This window comes from Protobothrops mucrosquamatus, unplaced genomic scaffold (genome assembly GCF_001527695.2).
Source record: "Protobothrops mucrosquamatus isolate PMUCROS unplaced genomic scaffold, P.Mucros_1.0 scaffold_278, whole genome shotgun sequence".
Lineage (NCBI taxonomy): Eukaryota > Metazoa > Chordata > Lepidosauria > Squamata > Viperidae > Protobothrops > Protobothrops mucrosquamatus.
The window spans coordinates 1,151,013-1,165,100 of NW_015386354.1; the positions used below are offsets into that span (position 1 = coordinate 1,151,013).

The window sequence follows — 14,088 nt, forward strand, 5'->3', positions numbered from 1 at the left end:
GATGAAACCAGGCTGGGGATGGCTGGAGTGTTAGGTATTGAAAAGTGGTAGTATTGCAAACGAGGCTGCATGCATGCACAGCGGGTATTCTGTGGCTGAAGGGGGACTTTTTGTGAGAAAACTAACTCTGTGTCCCTTTGTCGCAGGGCTGTAACTTGGCAGCAGGTTGCCACAGTCGGCAGAGACGGTGCTCTCCTGCTACCTGTGCCATAAAACTGGAGGTGTTGGGAAGGAAAAGCCGACATCTGCGTGCAAAGCAAGTATTTTGACCAAGGTCTCCTGGCTGTGCTTTTAGATCTCTTTCTCAGCACTCATTCGGATCCCTCTCCCGTTTGACTTTTTATATTTTTAAATCGGTGTTTCGGTTTCGGAATGAACCTGGGAAGTTGGCATGCTGGAAAAGCAACATCAATATCACAGAAACGTAATTGCTGAGAATGCCTCTAGATCTCAGGCGGAGACCCCTTCATTTTTTTTTAGGAAATCAACATGACAGACGGCGACTGCAGTACAGGCAGTCCTCGACTTTACGACCCCAATTTCTGTTGCTAAGTGAGACCTTCGTTAAGTGAGTTTTGCCCCATTTTACGGCCTTTCTTGTCACAGTTGTTAAGTGAATCACTGCAGTTGTTAAATTGGTAACACAATTGTGAAGCGAATCTGGCTTCCCTCATTGACTTTGTCAGAAGGTCACAAAAGGGGATCACCTGACCCCAGGACTCTGCAACTGTCATAAGTACGAGTCAGTTGCCCAGCGTCTGAATTTAGATCACTTGACCCTGGGTATTTTGCAATGGTTGTAAATGTGAAAAACGGTCATAAATTGCTTTTTTCAGAGTCGTCATAACTTTGAACAGTCACTAAATGAATGGTTATAAGTCGAGGACTACCTGTACTATAACTGTGCCTCTTTTCCTCGGTCTGTCCCTAGCTTTCTTTAGTTCTGTTCTTAGTAACTTCATAACACATCTGAGTACATTTTCTTGGCAGTAAGTGCAGTTTGCTGTTGTGTTTTTCTGGGTTGTTGTTTGTTGTCCCAGTCTGTACATACAGTCCTGAGATTTCCTGGTGGTGTGCCATCCAAATGCCAAGCATATCCAGTCCTGTTAGCTTATGAAACCAAATAACATTGGCTTGAATGCTACCACCTGTTCAGGCAGAGGCCAGAAGGAAATAATCTTGGCCTCCCCAATTATACGTAACTGTTGAGATGTATTTCAGTATTAGTAGCTTGGGTTGGTAGTTATGCTGTTGGTTTGATTTGGGTCCAAATATTTTGTCTCCATTCGGGGGGACATCTTCAGTGGGCTTTGAATTGTGCTCATCTGTCAGAGCACTGGCCTTTAAATACCTTTTTGTGTGATGTAAATTGGTGCAGGTGTTATTTGTCTGGATGTTTCTGAGTCGTGGTCTGGCTTCAGGCTGTTTGATTGGCTGGTTGTTGTGGCTGGGCCGCAGTCTTTGGTGTTGAAGTATCGTCTGTGTGATGCAAATGATGTTTGTTCGTTTGGTTGCCTCTGAGTCACATGGTCTGCTTTCAGGTTGTTTAGTTGTCGTCGTTGAGACGTCCGGTTTACATCGCACAAAAAGGTATTTAAAGGCCAGTGCTCTGATAAACGAGCACAATTCAAAGTGCGCTGAAGATGTCCCCCTGAATGGAGATGAAACATTTGCAGCCAAATCGCCAAGCTCGGAGAACAAACCTACAGCCTATACATAATTGTCTCCAAAGGAGATGAAACTGAATTTTTCTCCCTGTGATCTCCATCTCAAACAGTTTGTATCACCTTTGCTTTGCTCTCCTTGTGTTAAGATCAGTGTTCCTCAACCTTGGCATTTTTATGCTGTGTGGACTTCATCTCCTAGAACTGAACATGCTGGGAATTGGGCTGGCTGGGGAATTCTGGGAGTTGAAGACCACACATCTTAAATCCGTTAAGGTTCAGAAGCATTGTGTCATCCTCATTCTGAGATTCCACTCTTTCCAAATCCTCTTTCAGTTAATCTCTTTTTAATCTAGGTCCGTGCAGAACCGAAACCAACATGTCGAAAATTGCCCAAGCGGGTAAAGCCGCGCTGCAGATAACTGGCGGAGGGGTGATCCGGTCAATCATCAAAGCTGGACAGGCTGTTCCAGGTCCACCACTAGGACCTGTTCTTGGACAGGTAACCATAGGAGAAAGACAGCAAAGTCAGGTTAATTTTTATAAAGATAGCATCTGAGACTAGACCGGGGTGGTGGGGAACGATGGCCCCTTTATGACTTGTGGAGTTCAACTCAGGAATTCTGGGAGTCATGAAGGGGGAGAGCATCGTTCCCCAGCCCTGGAATAGACCAACAAGGCAGAAGAACTGGGCACAGACTGGGATGGGAACTAAGTTCTTTTGTTGGTTTTCTCCTCCAACTAAGTCAAGGTTATCCACGCATTAATGAAAGAACTTGCAAGCAGAGCTCAGGCAACACGTTAAATATTTTTTCAGCAGAAGACACACTACTGCGTTTGTGTCAGGCACAATAAAATCGGGCAGCAAGGCATTGAAATGACTGTAGGTTTACTGTGTGTGAATACTCTCTACAAGAATCTGAACTAATGGTCACAACATTAGATAAGACTCAAGGGAATTCAAGGTGGGCTGGACTTAGATCTCATGTGGGCAAGAAGGGACTCCAGATAGATGATGCACTTTGACCCCTCTCTCGGTCTCGGTCTGATCATCTCCTACGTCACCCCACCCCCAACTTAGTCCCTCTCATCCTCCATGGGCTGTTTCATGCTGCTTTCCCCCTCTTGCATTGTCTGAGTTCTCACGGGAACTGGACAAAGGCCAAAGGGAAGCAGTTTCAAAGGAATCTTGTCCCCCTCCTCTGAAGGAGCTGGCGAGCCAGGTGTTGTTGTTAGTTGCGAAGTCGTGTCCGACCCATCGGGACCCCATGGACAACGTTCCTCCAGGCCATCTTCTGGAGTCCATTGAAGCTCACGCCTGCTGCTTCAGGGACTCCGTCCAGCCACCTCCTTCTCTGTCGTCCCCTTCTTCTCTTGCCCTCCATCTTTCCCAGCATCAGGCTCTTCTCCAGGGAGTCCTTCCTTCTCATTAGGTGGCCAAAGGACTTGCATTTCAACTTCAGGATCTGGCCTTCTAAAGAGCAGTCGGGGTTGATCTCCTCTAGGACTGACCGGTTGGATCGCCTTGCAGTCCAGGGGACTCGCAGGAGTCTTCTCCAGCACCAGAGTTCAAGGGCCTCCATTCTTTGGCGCTCAGCCTTCCTTATGGTCCAGAGCCAGGTGATAGTTGCTGAAATATAGAAACAGTGTTAGAAGGTCCCTCTCTTCTCTGGAAGTTGAAAACCGGAAGTGGAAGGCCCGTCATAGAGAAGTGCCTCACCTCCCCCTGAGCAATCCAGAGGGGCTGGTTAACCTCTTTGATGGTGTCTTGAACAAGTGCCCCATAGAGCTGAATCAGCACAAAGAGACGTTTTCTGGGAAAACAGGATCCTGGGTTGAGGTTTTCAACTGGCTAAACTTCTCCCTCTCTTTCTCTCTCTTCCTGCAAAAAGTATGGCATCCCCATCGGACAATTCTGCAAGGATTTCAACGAGCGGACCAAGGACTTCATACCAGGCATCCCGCTGCCCACCAAAATCAACATAAAGGTGAGACGAGATCTTCATTTCAAAGGGTTTTGAGCAAGAGGGCCTTGGGGTAGAACTTCCAGGATTCCTGGACAACATCCCGAAGCCTGGAACTGCCCCACAGACCATCTGTTCTTTCAAACATTTTGGGACTTTGAATTCCGGTCTCGGGCCTGGCTGCAGTTTCTTTCAAAGCAATGTTTCCCAACCTTAGGGTCTTTAAGATAAGCTGGCTGAGGAATTCTGGGAGTTGAAGTCCACATACCTTAAAATTGCCAAGGTTGGGAAACGTTTTGAAGGATGGCAAGCAGCAAGCTGTGAATTCCACAGAAGGATGGAAAGCTGAGTTAAACCTTCCGTTCGATCCTGACCGGCCCAAGGTTGACTCAGCCTTCCATCCTTCCAAGGTCCGTAAAATGAGGACCTAACCCTAACCCTCATGAATCCTGTTTGCAATTCTTATTTAAATTCGTTTTCCCTACAATGTTCAAAACATTCTTACTGGCTAAAAATTTCTCAAGGTTAATTACATTTAAGTATTTTAAGTCTATTTTCATATCTTAAAAAGTAAATGGAAAAAGACACCAAAGAAAAAGAAAGAAAAGAGAGAGAAAAGAAAAAAGAGAGAGAGAAAAGGAAAAGAATAAGAAAATAATACACTACTTAAAATACATAGCTTTGACTATATATGGCAGGGGTCTTCAAACTTGGCCCTTTGATGACTTGTGGACTTCAGCTCCCAGAATTCCTCAGCCAACCTGGCCCTTTGATGACTTGTGGACTTCAACTCCCAGAATTCCTCAGCCAACCTGGCCCTTTGATGACTTGTGGACTTCAACTCCCAGAATTCCCCAGCCAACTTGGCCCTTGTGGACTTGTGGACTGCAACTCCCAGAATTCCCCAGCCAACGTGGCCCTTTGATGACTTGTGGATTGCAACTCCCAGAATTCCCCAGCCAACGTGGCCCTTTGATGACTTGTGGACTTCAACTCCCAGAATTCCCCAGCCAACTTGGCCCTTTGATGACTTGTGGATTGCAACTCCCAGAATTCCTCAGCCAACTTGGCCCTTTTATGACTTGTGGACTTCAACTCCCAGAATTCCTCAGCCAGCGTGCCTGGCTGAGGAATTCTGGGAGTTGAAGTCCACAAATCATAAAAGCGCCAAGTTTGAAGACCCCTGACATACGGGCAGGAAAACTCTGCCATAAACATCCCCAACACTGTATTAAAAAGAACACAACAGATTCATTATTATTATTTTTACAATGCATTGAAATGCCTAATACGTTCCATTTCTCAATATATGCGTTTCATAAAACTCCAGCGTTCTGTTTTTATTTCTCCCGTTTCCTTTTTTATTTTCACTCGCTTCTAGTCTGACCGGTCTTACGAACTTCAGATAAACAAACCAACAACTACGTACTTTTTACTTTCGGCAGCCGGGGTAGAAAAAGGAGCTTCGTCGCCTGGTAAGAAGAAGAATCGGAAGAAGGAAAACTGGGCGGCTGGGTGAAGGGAAACAGAGCAGATGATAGGACTCCCCCTATCCACAGAGAGGGCTCTGAGTGCCGCCTCTGCCACACGTGCCATAGGTTCGCCACCACCAACCCAGATTGTTGGGGGCAACAGGCTGACTCTGTAAACTGTTTAGAGAGGGCTGTAAAGCACCGCAAAGCGGTGTATAAGTCTAAGGGCTATTGCTATTTACAACCATCTCCATCCCCGGTAGGACATGAGATAGCTGGGATGGTGACTCTGAAGCACCTGTACGAGATTGCGCTTGTGAAATCCCAGGACACCTCATTTGTGATCCGCGACTGGCCGATGGAAACAGTCATCAGGTCCCTAATTGGAACCGCCCAATCGTTAGGCATCAAAGTAGTGAAAGAGTAAGTACCAAGAGGGACGGTGGGGCGGGAGCTAACACCTTTTCCCACGGGCCTGGTGGGACCAAGCAGTTGGTCCTCAACTTGTGACCACAAATGAGCCCAGAACTTCTTCCTTTTTTTTTTTATAACAAGTTTTTATTGGTTTCCCAGTTTTATATTTAAGTATTTGGAAAGCAGCGTGGGATTGAGTAGTCAATAGTACAATAACAAAATCTTTAGTACATATCTCAGGTTACATCATCAAGAAATTCCTTTTCTATTTCCCTTAACTATATCATATTTAAGCTTGTAACAAGCTCAGTTAAGACATTGATCCTTACATTTTTGCTTGTACGTATCCATATCCTGTATTTAAATTTCACCTAATTTTTAATGTTTAATTAGAATGTTCCAATTTAACCTTTAGTATCCATAGTATTTAAATTCCGGGTAACCCAAATGTCCTTTATTTCACTCTATAAAAATGATATCTAAAATATACCTATCACTTGAATATATTCTTATTTTATTTCATAAACATTTTCTATTTCTCATCGTAGTACATCACTACTTACTAATGGAGTATCCTTCATTGTCTCAAATCCATCATCTGTGCTATGATGATTAGTTAGTTTTCATTTCCCTGTAGTTACTCCTGTAGTTGTTGCATAGAGAGATTCATTCCAACGATGAATTCCAAACAATGTGTAACATGTACACAGTTGTGAATCTCTGCTCTTCTCTCCTCCGGTTAGGTTAAATGCAGAAGAATACGGAGTCTTTCTGAAGGAGCGCGAAGAGAGGTTGGCCGCTGAGGCCGAAGCCAGAGCAGCTGAACGGGTAGCAAAGAAAAAAGAGATCGTTGCGGCTTCGATTGCTACAGCAGCCTGAGAGGTAGACTCTTTGGGAAGGTGATGTTCTAGCAGGGGGGTCTTGCCCCATCCCCCATAGCATGGCAGGTGAAGTTTGCACACAAAACCCTGCAGGCTGAAGAAGAGAAGGAAGAACTTGGGAATTGCCAAACCTGGATTGTTTGCGTCAATATTCTCAGACTCTTTTAAATTAATCACGGCAAACCCAAGATCTTTCCCACATCTGGCCCACGTTGATGCGTCTGGGTTGGCCGTTCAGATTTCTGGCTTCTGCTTTTTTTTTTTTTTTTTCTTTCCTATTTGTATTTCATTCAAAAAAGAAAAAAGTTACAACACAAAAGTCCCAAAATTCAAGGGCGTAGGACAAAGCTCGCGTCTTTCCGTTGATCCAAAGAATAAACCTGTTGGAGGTTAACTGCCACGAGATTTTTTTTTAATATAAGATTTTATTAGTTTTTTTTTCCATACATGCAATAATAATTTTTCAACCAACGTGCTATCTGAGTTTAAATACGCTAATACCTATTTAATTCCTAATCCTTTATTCTTTCCTCTAACCATCGGTAAAATAAATCCCAAGTTTGATAATATTCTGTTTCTCCTTTTTCTTTCAGTCTCGTAGTCAAATCTGTCCATTTCTGCGCATTCCAGTATTTTTTTTATTATTTCTTCACCTGGTGGTATTTCTTCATTTTTNGCGGTTGTCAAGCATCCAGGTTTTGATCATGTGACCTTGGGGATATTGTGGTGGTCCGAAGTGCAAGGACCCCATCATAAGTCACTGTTTTCAGCGCTGTTGTAATTTCAAACGTCTGTTAATCAAATGGTCGTAAATCAAGGACTGTCTGTAGGCTCCAGCCAAAATGAATGCAGAATGAGAATAGAATAGAATAGAAGAATAGAATAGAATAGAATAGAATAGAATAGAATAGAGCTGGAAGGGACCCTGGAGGTCTTCTAGTCCAACCCCGTGTTGAGCAGGAGAACCTACAGCATCTCAGACAGGTGATTGTCCAGTCTCTTATTGAAAATCTCCAGTGATGGAGCACCCACGATTTCTGAGGGTAAGCTGTTCCACTGGTTGATTGTCCTCACTGTCAGGAAGTTTCTTCTTAATTCCAGGTTGCTTCTCTCCTTGATCAGTTTCCAACCATTGTTTCTCGTCCTTCCCTCTGGTGCTCTGGTGAATAACCTGGCCCCCTGTATGGATTGATTAGATTGCTTTTAACCTTCCTAAACTGAAAAGATAATTTACAGTTTACAATACTTTGGAATCCTGCATCCAGTTTTGGTCACCACAATGTAAAGAAGATGTTGAGACTCTAGAAAGAGTGCAGAGAAGAGCAACAAGGATGATTAGAGGTCTGGAGGCTAAAACATATAAGGAACGGTTGCTGGAATTGGGTATGTCTAGTTTAACGAAGAGAAGGACCAGGGGGGACATGATAGCAATGTTCCAGTATCTCAGGGGCTGCCCCAAAGAAGAGGGAGTCAAGCTATTCTCCAAAGCACCTAAGGGCAAGACAAGAAGCAACGGATGGAAACTAACCAAGGAGAGAAGCAACCTAGAACTAAGGAGAAACTTCCTGGCAGTTAGGACAATTAATCAGTGGAACAACCTGCCACCAGAAGCGTTGAATGCTCCAACACTGGAGGTTTTTAAGAAGAAACTGGACAGCCATTGGTCTGAAATGGTATAGGATTTCCTGCCTGAGCAGGGGGTTGGACTAGATGACCTCCAAGGTTTCCTCCCAACTTTATTATTACTATTATTATTATCTCCTGGTAGGAAAAAAGTGTCTTAGTGTCATCCAATTTCAAACAAGCTTTGTAGCTGATTTGCTGTGCAAGGCGGGGTTTAGTCTTACCTCTTTCATTTTTCTTTGTTGTGTTCACTGTTAAAAGGAGTATAAAAGGGTCTCCTTTTCACAGGGAGACCCCACTTCATCAGAGTACCCTAACGAGCTGCTTTTAAACGATCTTCCAACTTGGTGGCTTATTGAGAAGGTAAACTGAGGCAGAACCTCGGGCCAGAACTTGGCTGTCCAAGTTTTCTATGAGTTTTGAAAGAATCGAAGTCGCCGTGATAATTTTCCCGGTTTCTTTGTGCTCAGCCCTGTTGCGTCTCTCTCTCTCTTCCTTCCCTCCCTGGCGAATATTTTTTTTCACCCTGAAAAATACTCTTGGCATACCTCAGAAAACTTCTTTCTACAGGATTAAGTCCACGTTTCCTACTAAGTCTTTTCTTTTTCATGTCGTTCAGCATCCACCAGAGGTCCCACTGTGGAGGTTGACCTGAATGATAATTTACTGCAGTTATTCAGGTTTTTTTAATATATATATTTATGTGTGTATGTGTGTCTGATTGTATGAATCTTCTTGGGAGAAATGGCTATAATTTGGCGTAGTTTGGGAATGAGGAGGTAAATCATTTTCAGTGGTTTTTGGTGAGGTGCAAATGTGTCATAGCTAGTTGTTGTCATTGTTGCTGCTGCTGCATGTCACCCTTAGTGACTGTCCAGGAACTAACCCATTGTCATTTTCTCGGGGACATTTTTTTACAAGTGGTTGATCAGTACTTAACTTTATTCATTTATTTAGTCAGACGTAATGGCACGAAGCGTTTAAAACCGTGACAGAAACACAGTATAAATAACCAGAACGAATGAGAGAAATTAAAAACTACGAGCAGGATCTAAGAATTTTTTCCTGGCCTGGAACCAAGCAACTCGACCAACAGCCCACGTCACCTCCTGGCCTAAAAACCAGAGAGAATTCAGCTAGTCCTTGGCTTATGACCACAGTCGGGGGCAGAATTTCCATTGCTAAACAAAGTTGCAATGTATGGCTGTGAAAGTTGGACCATAAGAAAGTCCGAGCGCCAAAGAATTGAGTCCTTTGAACTAGGGTGCTGGAGAAGACTCCTGCGAGTCCCCTGGACTGCAAGGCGATCAAACCGGTCAGTCCTAGAGGAGATCAACCTTGACTGCTCTTTAGAAGGCCAGATCCTGAAGTGGAAACTCAAGTCCTTTGGCCATCTCATGAGAAGGAAGGACTCCCTGGAGAAGAGCCTGATGCTGGGAAAGATGGAGGGCAAGAGAAGAAGGGGACGGCAGAGAATGAGGTGGCTGGATGGAGTCCCTGAAGCAGCAGGCGTGAGCTTCAATGGACTCCAGAAGATGGGAGAGGACAGGAAGGCCTGGAGGAACGTTGTCCATGGGGTCGCGATGGGTCGGACACGACTTCGCAACTAACAACAAGAAAGCAAAGGAGACGGTTAAGTGATGGTTAAATTTACGACTGGCTTCCCCCGTTGACTTCGTCTGTCAAAAATCGGTGGGGAAGGTCAAAAATGGTGATTGCATGACCTTGGGATACGATGCTCTTCAATTCCTTATCAAAAACCAACCAGGGCAGAAGCTTCTGGATTTCCGGAGATTTGCTGTTAACATTGCAAAAGTCACAACTTGCCAATGGCCACTCCCAAAACGGCAGATCCTAGTACAAATAGTTGAGCCTAAAATTTCCGTTTGCTAAGCAAGACAGTTCAGTGAGTTTCTGCCCCATTTTGCAACCTTTCTCGCCTGGGTTATTAAGGGAATTGCTGCCGCTGTTAAGTCAGTCACACGGTCGCTAAGCGAATCCGGCTTCTCACAAGGTCGCAAAAAAGGGAATCACATGACCTGGGACGGTGTCACCGTCATAAATATGAGTCAGTTGCCAAGCCCCTAAATTTTGATCGCGCGACCACAGGGATGGTGCAACAGATAGAAGTGTGACTACCAGTGGCACGTCACTTTTTCCAGTGCGGTTGTAATTTTGAGCAGTCGCTAAACGAATGGTTGTAAATCGAGGACGACCTGTAAATTGGCTGGCTTCCCCCAGCAGGTTTAACTCCCGACCCTGGATTTTAACACAAGCACTTCGCTTGCAAATGGTTAGTGTGTCCAAACTAGTAATCTGCAGTTAGTCCTCAACTTACAACTGGGAATTGAATTAAAGTGGGGGGTGGTCTTAAAGATAGAATCTAGCACACTGCTAGAAATAACTCAGCAGAAGCCAGAACTAAGCTGAATATTTTTATTTATTTAAAAGATTTGAATAAATCTTACACTTATTTTTATTTGGGGCCTACACGGACTCCTCTAATCCACGCTGAATTGTGGTGAAATTGTGATTAAAAGAACAGCAGCTCTTAAAATTGATTGGTGTGTTTGGGAATCCCGTCAGTGACGAGGAATGTAACCTCCTTGACATCGGATGCTAGCGGTTGCTGTCTCCTCATTGGTACCTGGGGTTTCCGTAGCAACAGACGAAGCTTCTTAGCATCCTTTTGCTACAGATGGGGTGAGAGGTGGCTGGGCCTGGATACACCTATGGGAAAGGCAACTTAAGTAGCTGAGGTTGTAGAGGCAATCCCCTGTAGATAGTTGGGGGGTGCAAAGAAAGGGTACCCCGTAGGTATTTTGCCCCAGGAATGTCAAATTTAGCTGGCTGATTTATTCATAATAGTAGCATTTCTCAACCTTGGCAGCTGGAAGATACGTTNTATCTGAGTTTAAATACGCTAATACCTATTTAATTCCTAATCCTTTATTCTTTCCTCTAACCATCGGTAAAATAAATCCCAAGTTTGATAATATTCTGTTTCTCCTTTTTCTTTCAGTCTCGTAGTCAAATCTGTCCATTTCTGCGCATTCCAGTATTTTTTTTATTATTTCTTCACCTGGTGGTATTTCTTCATTTTTCCAATATTGCGCAAATATTATTCTTGCCGCTGTTATGATGTGTAAAATCAAATATAGGCTTTGTTTGTTAATCTTTTCTGGCATTATACCTAATAAAAAAAGTTCAGGTTTAAAACCTACATATTCTCCCAACATCTTTTCTAACCAAGTATGTATCTTTTCCCAATAATTCTTTGCTTTATCACATGTCCACCAAACATGATAATGCGTGCCTGAGATATGTTTACATTTCCAACATCTATCTGACATATTTTTATCTGCTAATCTTGCTGGTGGCAAGTGCCATCTATAAAACATTTTATATGAATTTTCTTTATAAGAAGTTGACATTGTCAATTTATAATTTCTTTCCCGTAAATTTTTGCCATTTTTCTAATTCTATGTTATATCCAAAGTTTTTCGCCCATCTTATCATTGTTTCTTTAACTGGTTCGCTTTCCATTTCCAAAATTAATAAGAAATTATACACTTTCTTAATTAGTTTCTCATCTGAAGTTAACAAAGTCTTATCAGACACTGTCTGTTCTTTATAAAATCCATGCAGTTTAATTGCCATGAGATGTTTAATCTCTTGCCATTCGGCAAGGAACACAACACAAAAAAATTACAGATAATCCTCGGCTTCACAGTCGCAATTGGGAGCAGAATTCCTGTTGCGAAGCAAAGCGGCTAAGTGGGTCGCACGTATTTATGACCTTTTTTTTTTCATGGTGGTTAAGCGAATCACCGCAGTTGTTAAATGAATCATGCCGTTGTGAAGCAAAACCGGCTTCCCCTATTGACTTTGCTTGTCTGAAGCTGACTCAGAAGGTCACAAATGGAGACCACATAACTCTGGGATGCTGCAACTGACACAGATACATGCGGTTGTCAAGCATCCAGGTTTTGATCATGTGACCTTGGGGATATTGTGGTCTGAAGTGCAAGGACCCCATCATAAGTCACTGTTTTCAGCGCTGTTGTAATTTCAAACGTCTGTTAATCAAATGGTCGTAAATCAAGGACTGTCTAGGCTCCAGCCAAATTGAATGCAGAATGAGAATAGAATAGAATAGAATAGAATAGAATAGAATAGAATAGAATAGAATAGAATAGAATAGAACTGGAAGGGACCCTGGAGGTCTTCTAGTCCAACCCCGTGCTCGAGCAGGAGAACCTACAGCATCTCAGACAAGTGATTGTCCAGTCTCTTATTGAAAATCGCCAGCTTACCCTCCACGATTTCTGAGGGTAAGCTGTTCCACTGGTTGATTGTCCTCACTGTCAGGAAGTTTCTTCTTAATTCCAGGTTGCTTCTCTCCTTGATCAGTTTCCAACCATTGTTTCTCGTCCTTCCCTCTGGTGCTCTGGTGAATAACCCGGCCCCCTGTATGGATCGATTAGATTGCTTTTAACCTTCCTAAACTGAAAAGATAATTTACAGTTTACAATGCCTTGGAATCCTGCATCCAGTTTTGGTCACCACGATGTAAAGAAGATGTTGAGACTCTAGAAAGAGTGCAGAGAAGAGCAACAAGGATGATCAGGGGACTGGAGGTTAAAACATACTCAGAACGGTTGCTGGAATTGGGTATGTCTAGTTTAACGAAGAGAAGGACCAGGGGGGACATGATAGCAATGTTCCAGTATCTCAGGGGCTGCCCCAAAGAAGAGGGAGTCAAGCTATTCTCCAAAGCACCTAAGGGCAAGACAAGAAGCAACGGATGGAAACTAACCAAGGAGAGAAGCAACCTAGAACTAAGGAGAAACTTCCTGGCAGTTAGGACAATTAATCAGTGGAACAACCTGCCACCAGAAGCGTTGAATGCTCCAACACTGGAGGTTTTTAAGAAGAAACTGGACAGCCATTTGTCTGAAATGGTATAGGGTTTCCTGCCTGAGCAGGGGGTTGGACTAGATGACCTCCAAGGTCCCCTCCCAACTTTATTATTACTATTATTATTATCTCCTGGTAGGAAAAAAGTGTCTTAGTGTCATCCAATTTCAAACAAGCTTTGTAGCTGATTTGCTGTGCAAGGCGGGGTTTAGTCTTACCTCTTTCATTTTTCTTCGTTGTGTTCACTGTTAAAAGGAGTATAAAAGGGTCTCCTTTTCACAGGGAGACCCCACTTCATTAGAGTACCCTAACGAGCTGCTTTTAAACGACCTTCCAACTCGGTGGCTTATTGAGAAGGTAAACTGAGGCAGAACCTTGGGCCAGAACTTGGCTGTCCCAAGCCACTTTTCTATGAGTTTTGAAAGAATCGAAGTCGCCGTGATAATTTATCCCGGTTTCTTTGCGCTCAGCCCTGTTGTGTCTCTCTCTCTCTCTTCCTTCCCTCCCCAGCGAATATTTTTTTTCACCCTGAAAAATACTCTTGGCATACCTCAGAAAACTTCTTTCTACAGGATTAAGTCCACGTTTCCTACTAAGTCTTTTCTTTTTCATGTCGTTCAGCATCCACCAGAGGTCCCACTGTGGAGGTTGACCTGAATGATAATTTACTGCAGTTATTCAGGGTTTTTTTTATATATATTTATGTGTGTGTGTCTGATTGTACGAATCTTCTTGGGAGAAATGGCTATAATTTGGCGTAGTTTGGGAATGAGGAGGTAAATAATTTTCAATGGTTTTTGGTGAGGTGCAAATGTGTCATAGCTAGTTGTTGTCATTGTTGCTGCTGCTGCATGTCACCCTTAGTGACTGTCCAGGAACTAACCCATTGTCATTTTCTCGGGGACATTTTTTTACAAGTGGTTGATCAGTACTTAACTTTATTCATTTATTTAGTCACCCGTCTTGCAACGTAACGGCACGAAGCGTTTAAAACTGTGACAGAAACACAGTATAAATAACCAGAGCGAACGAGAGAAATTAAAAACTACGAGCAGGATCTAAGAATTTTTTCCTGGCCTGGAACCAAGCAACTCGACCAACAGCCCACGTCACCTCCTGGCCTAAAAACCGGAGAGAATTCAGCTAGTCC

At 43.5% G+C, this 14,088-nt stretch overlaps 1 protein-coding gene across 1 annotated transcript; it reads left to right on the plus strand.

Annotated features, from left to right (window-relative positions):
• Window positions 1-222: 222 nt before the first annotated feature.
• Window positions 223-6,984, plus strand: MRPL11 (mitochondrial ribosomal protein L11). Its single transcript, XM_015831752.1, has 6 exons — window positions 223-256; window positions 2,021-2,166; window positions 3,557-3,652; window positions 5,010-5,103; window positions 5,364-5,523; window positions 6,258-6,984. The coding sequence occupies exons 2-6, from the start codon at window positions 2,044-2,046 to the stop codon at window positions 6,391-6,393; spliced, it is 609 nt and encodes a 202-aa protein (XP_015687238.1). The 5' UTR covers window positions 223-256; window positions 2,021-2,043; the 3' UTR covers window positions 6,394-6,984.
• The last annotated feature ends 7,104 nt before the right edge of the window (window positions 6,985-14,088 follow it).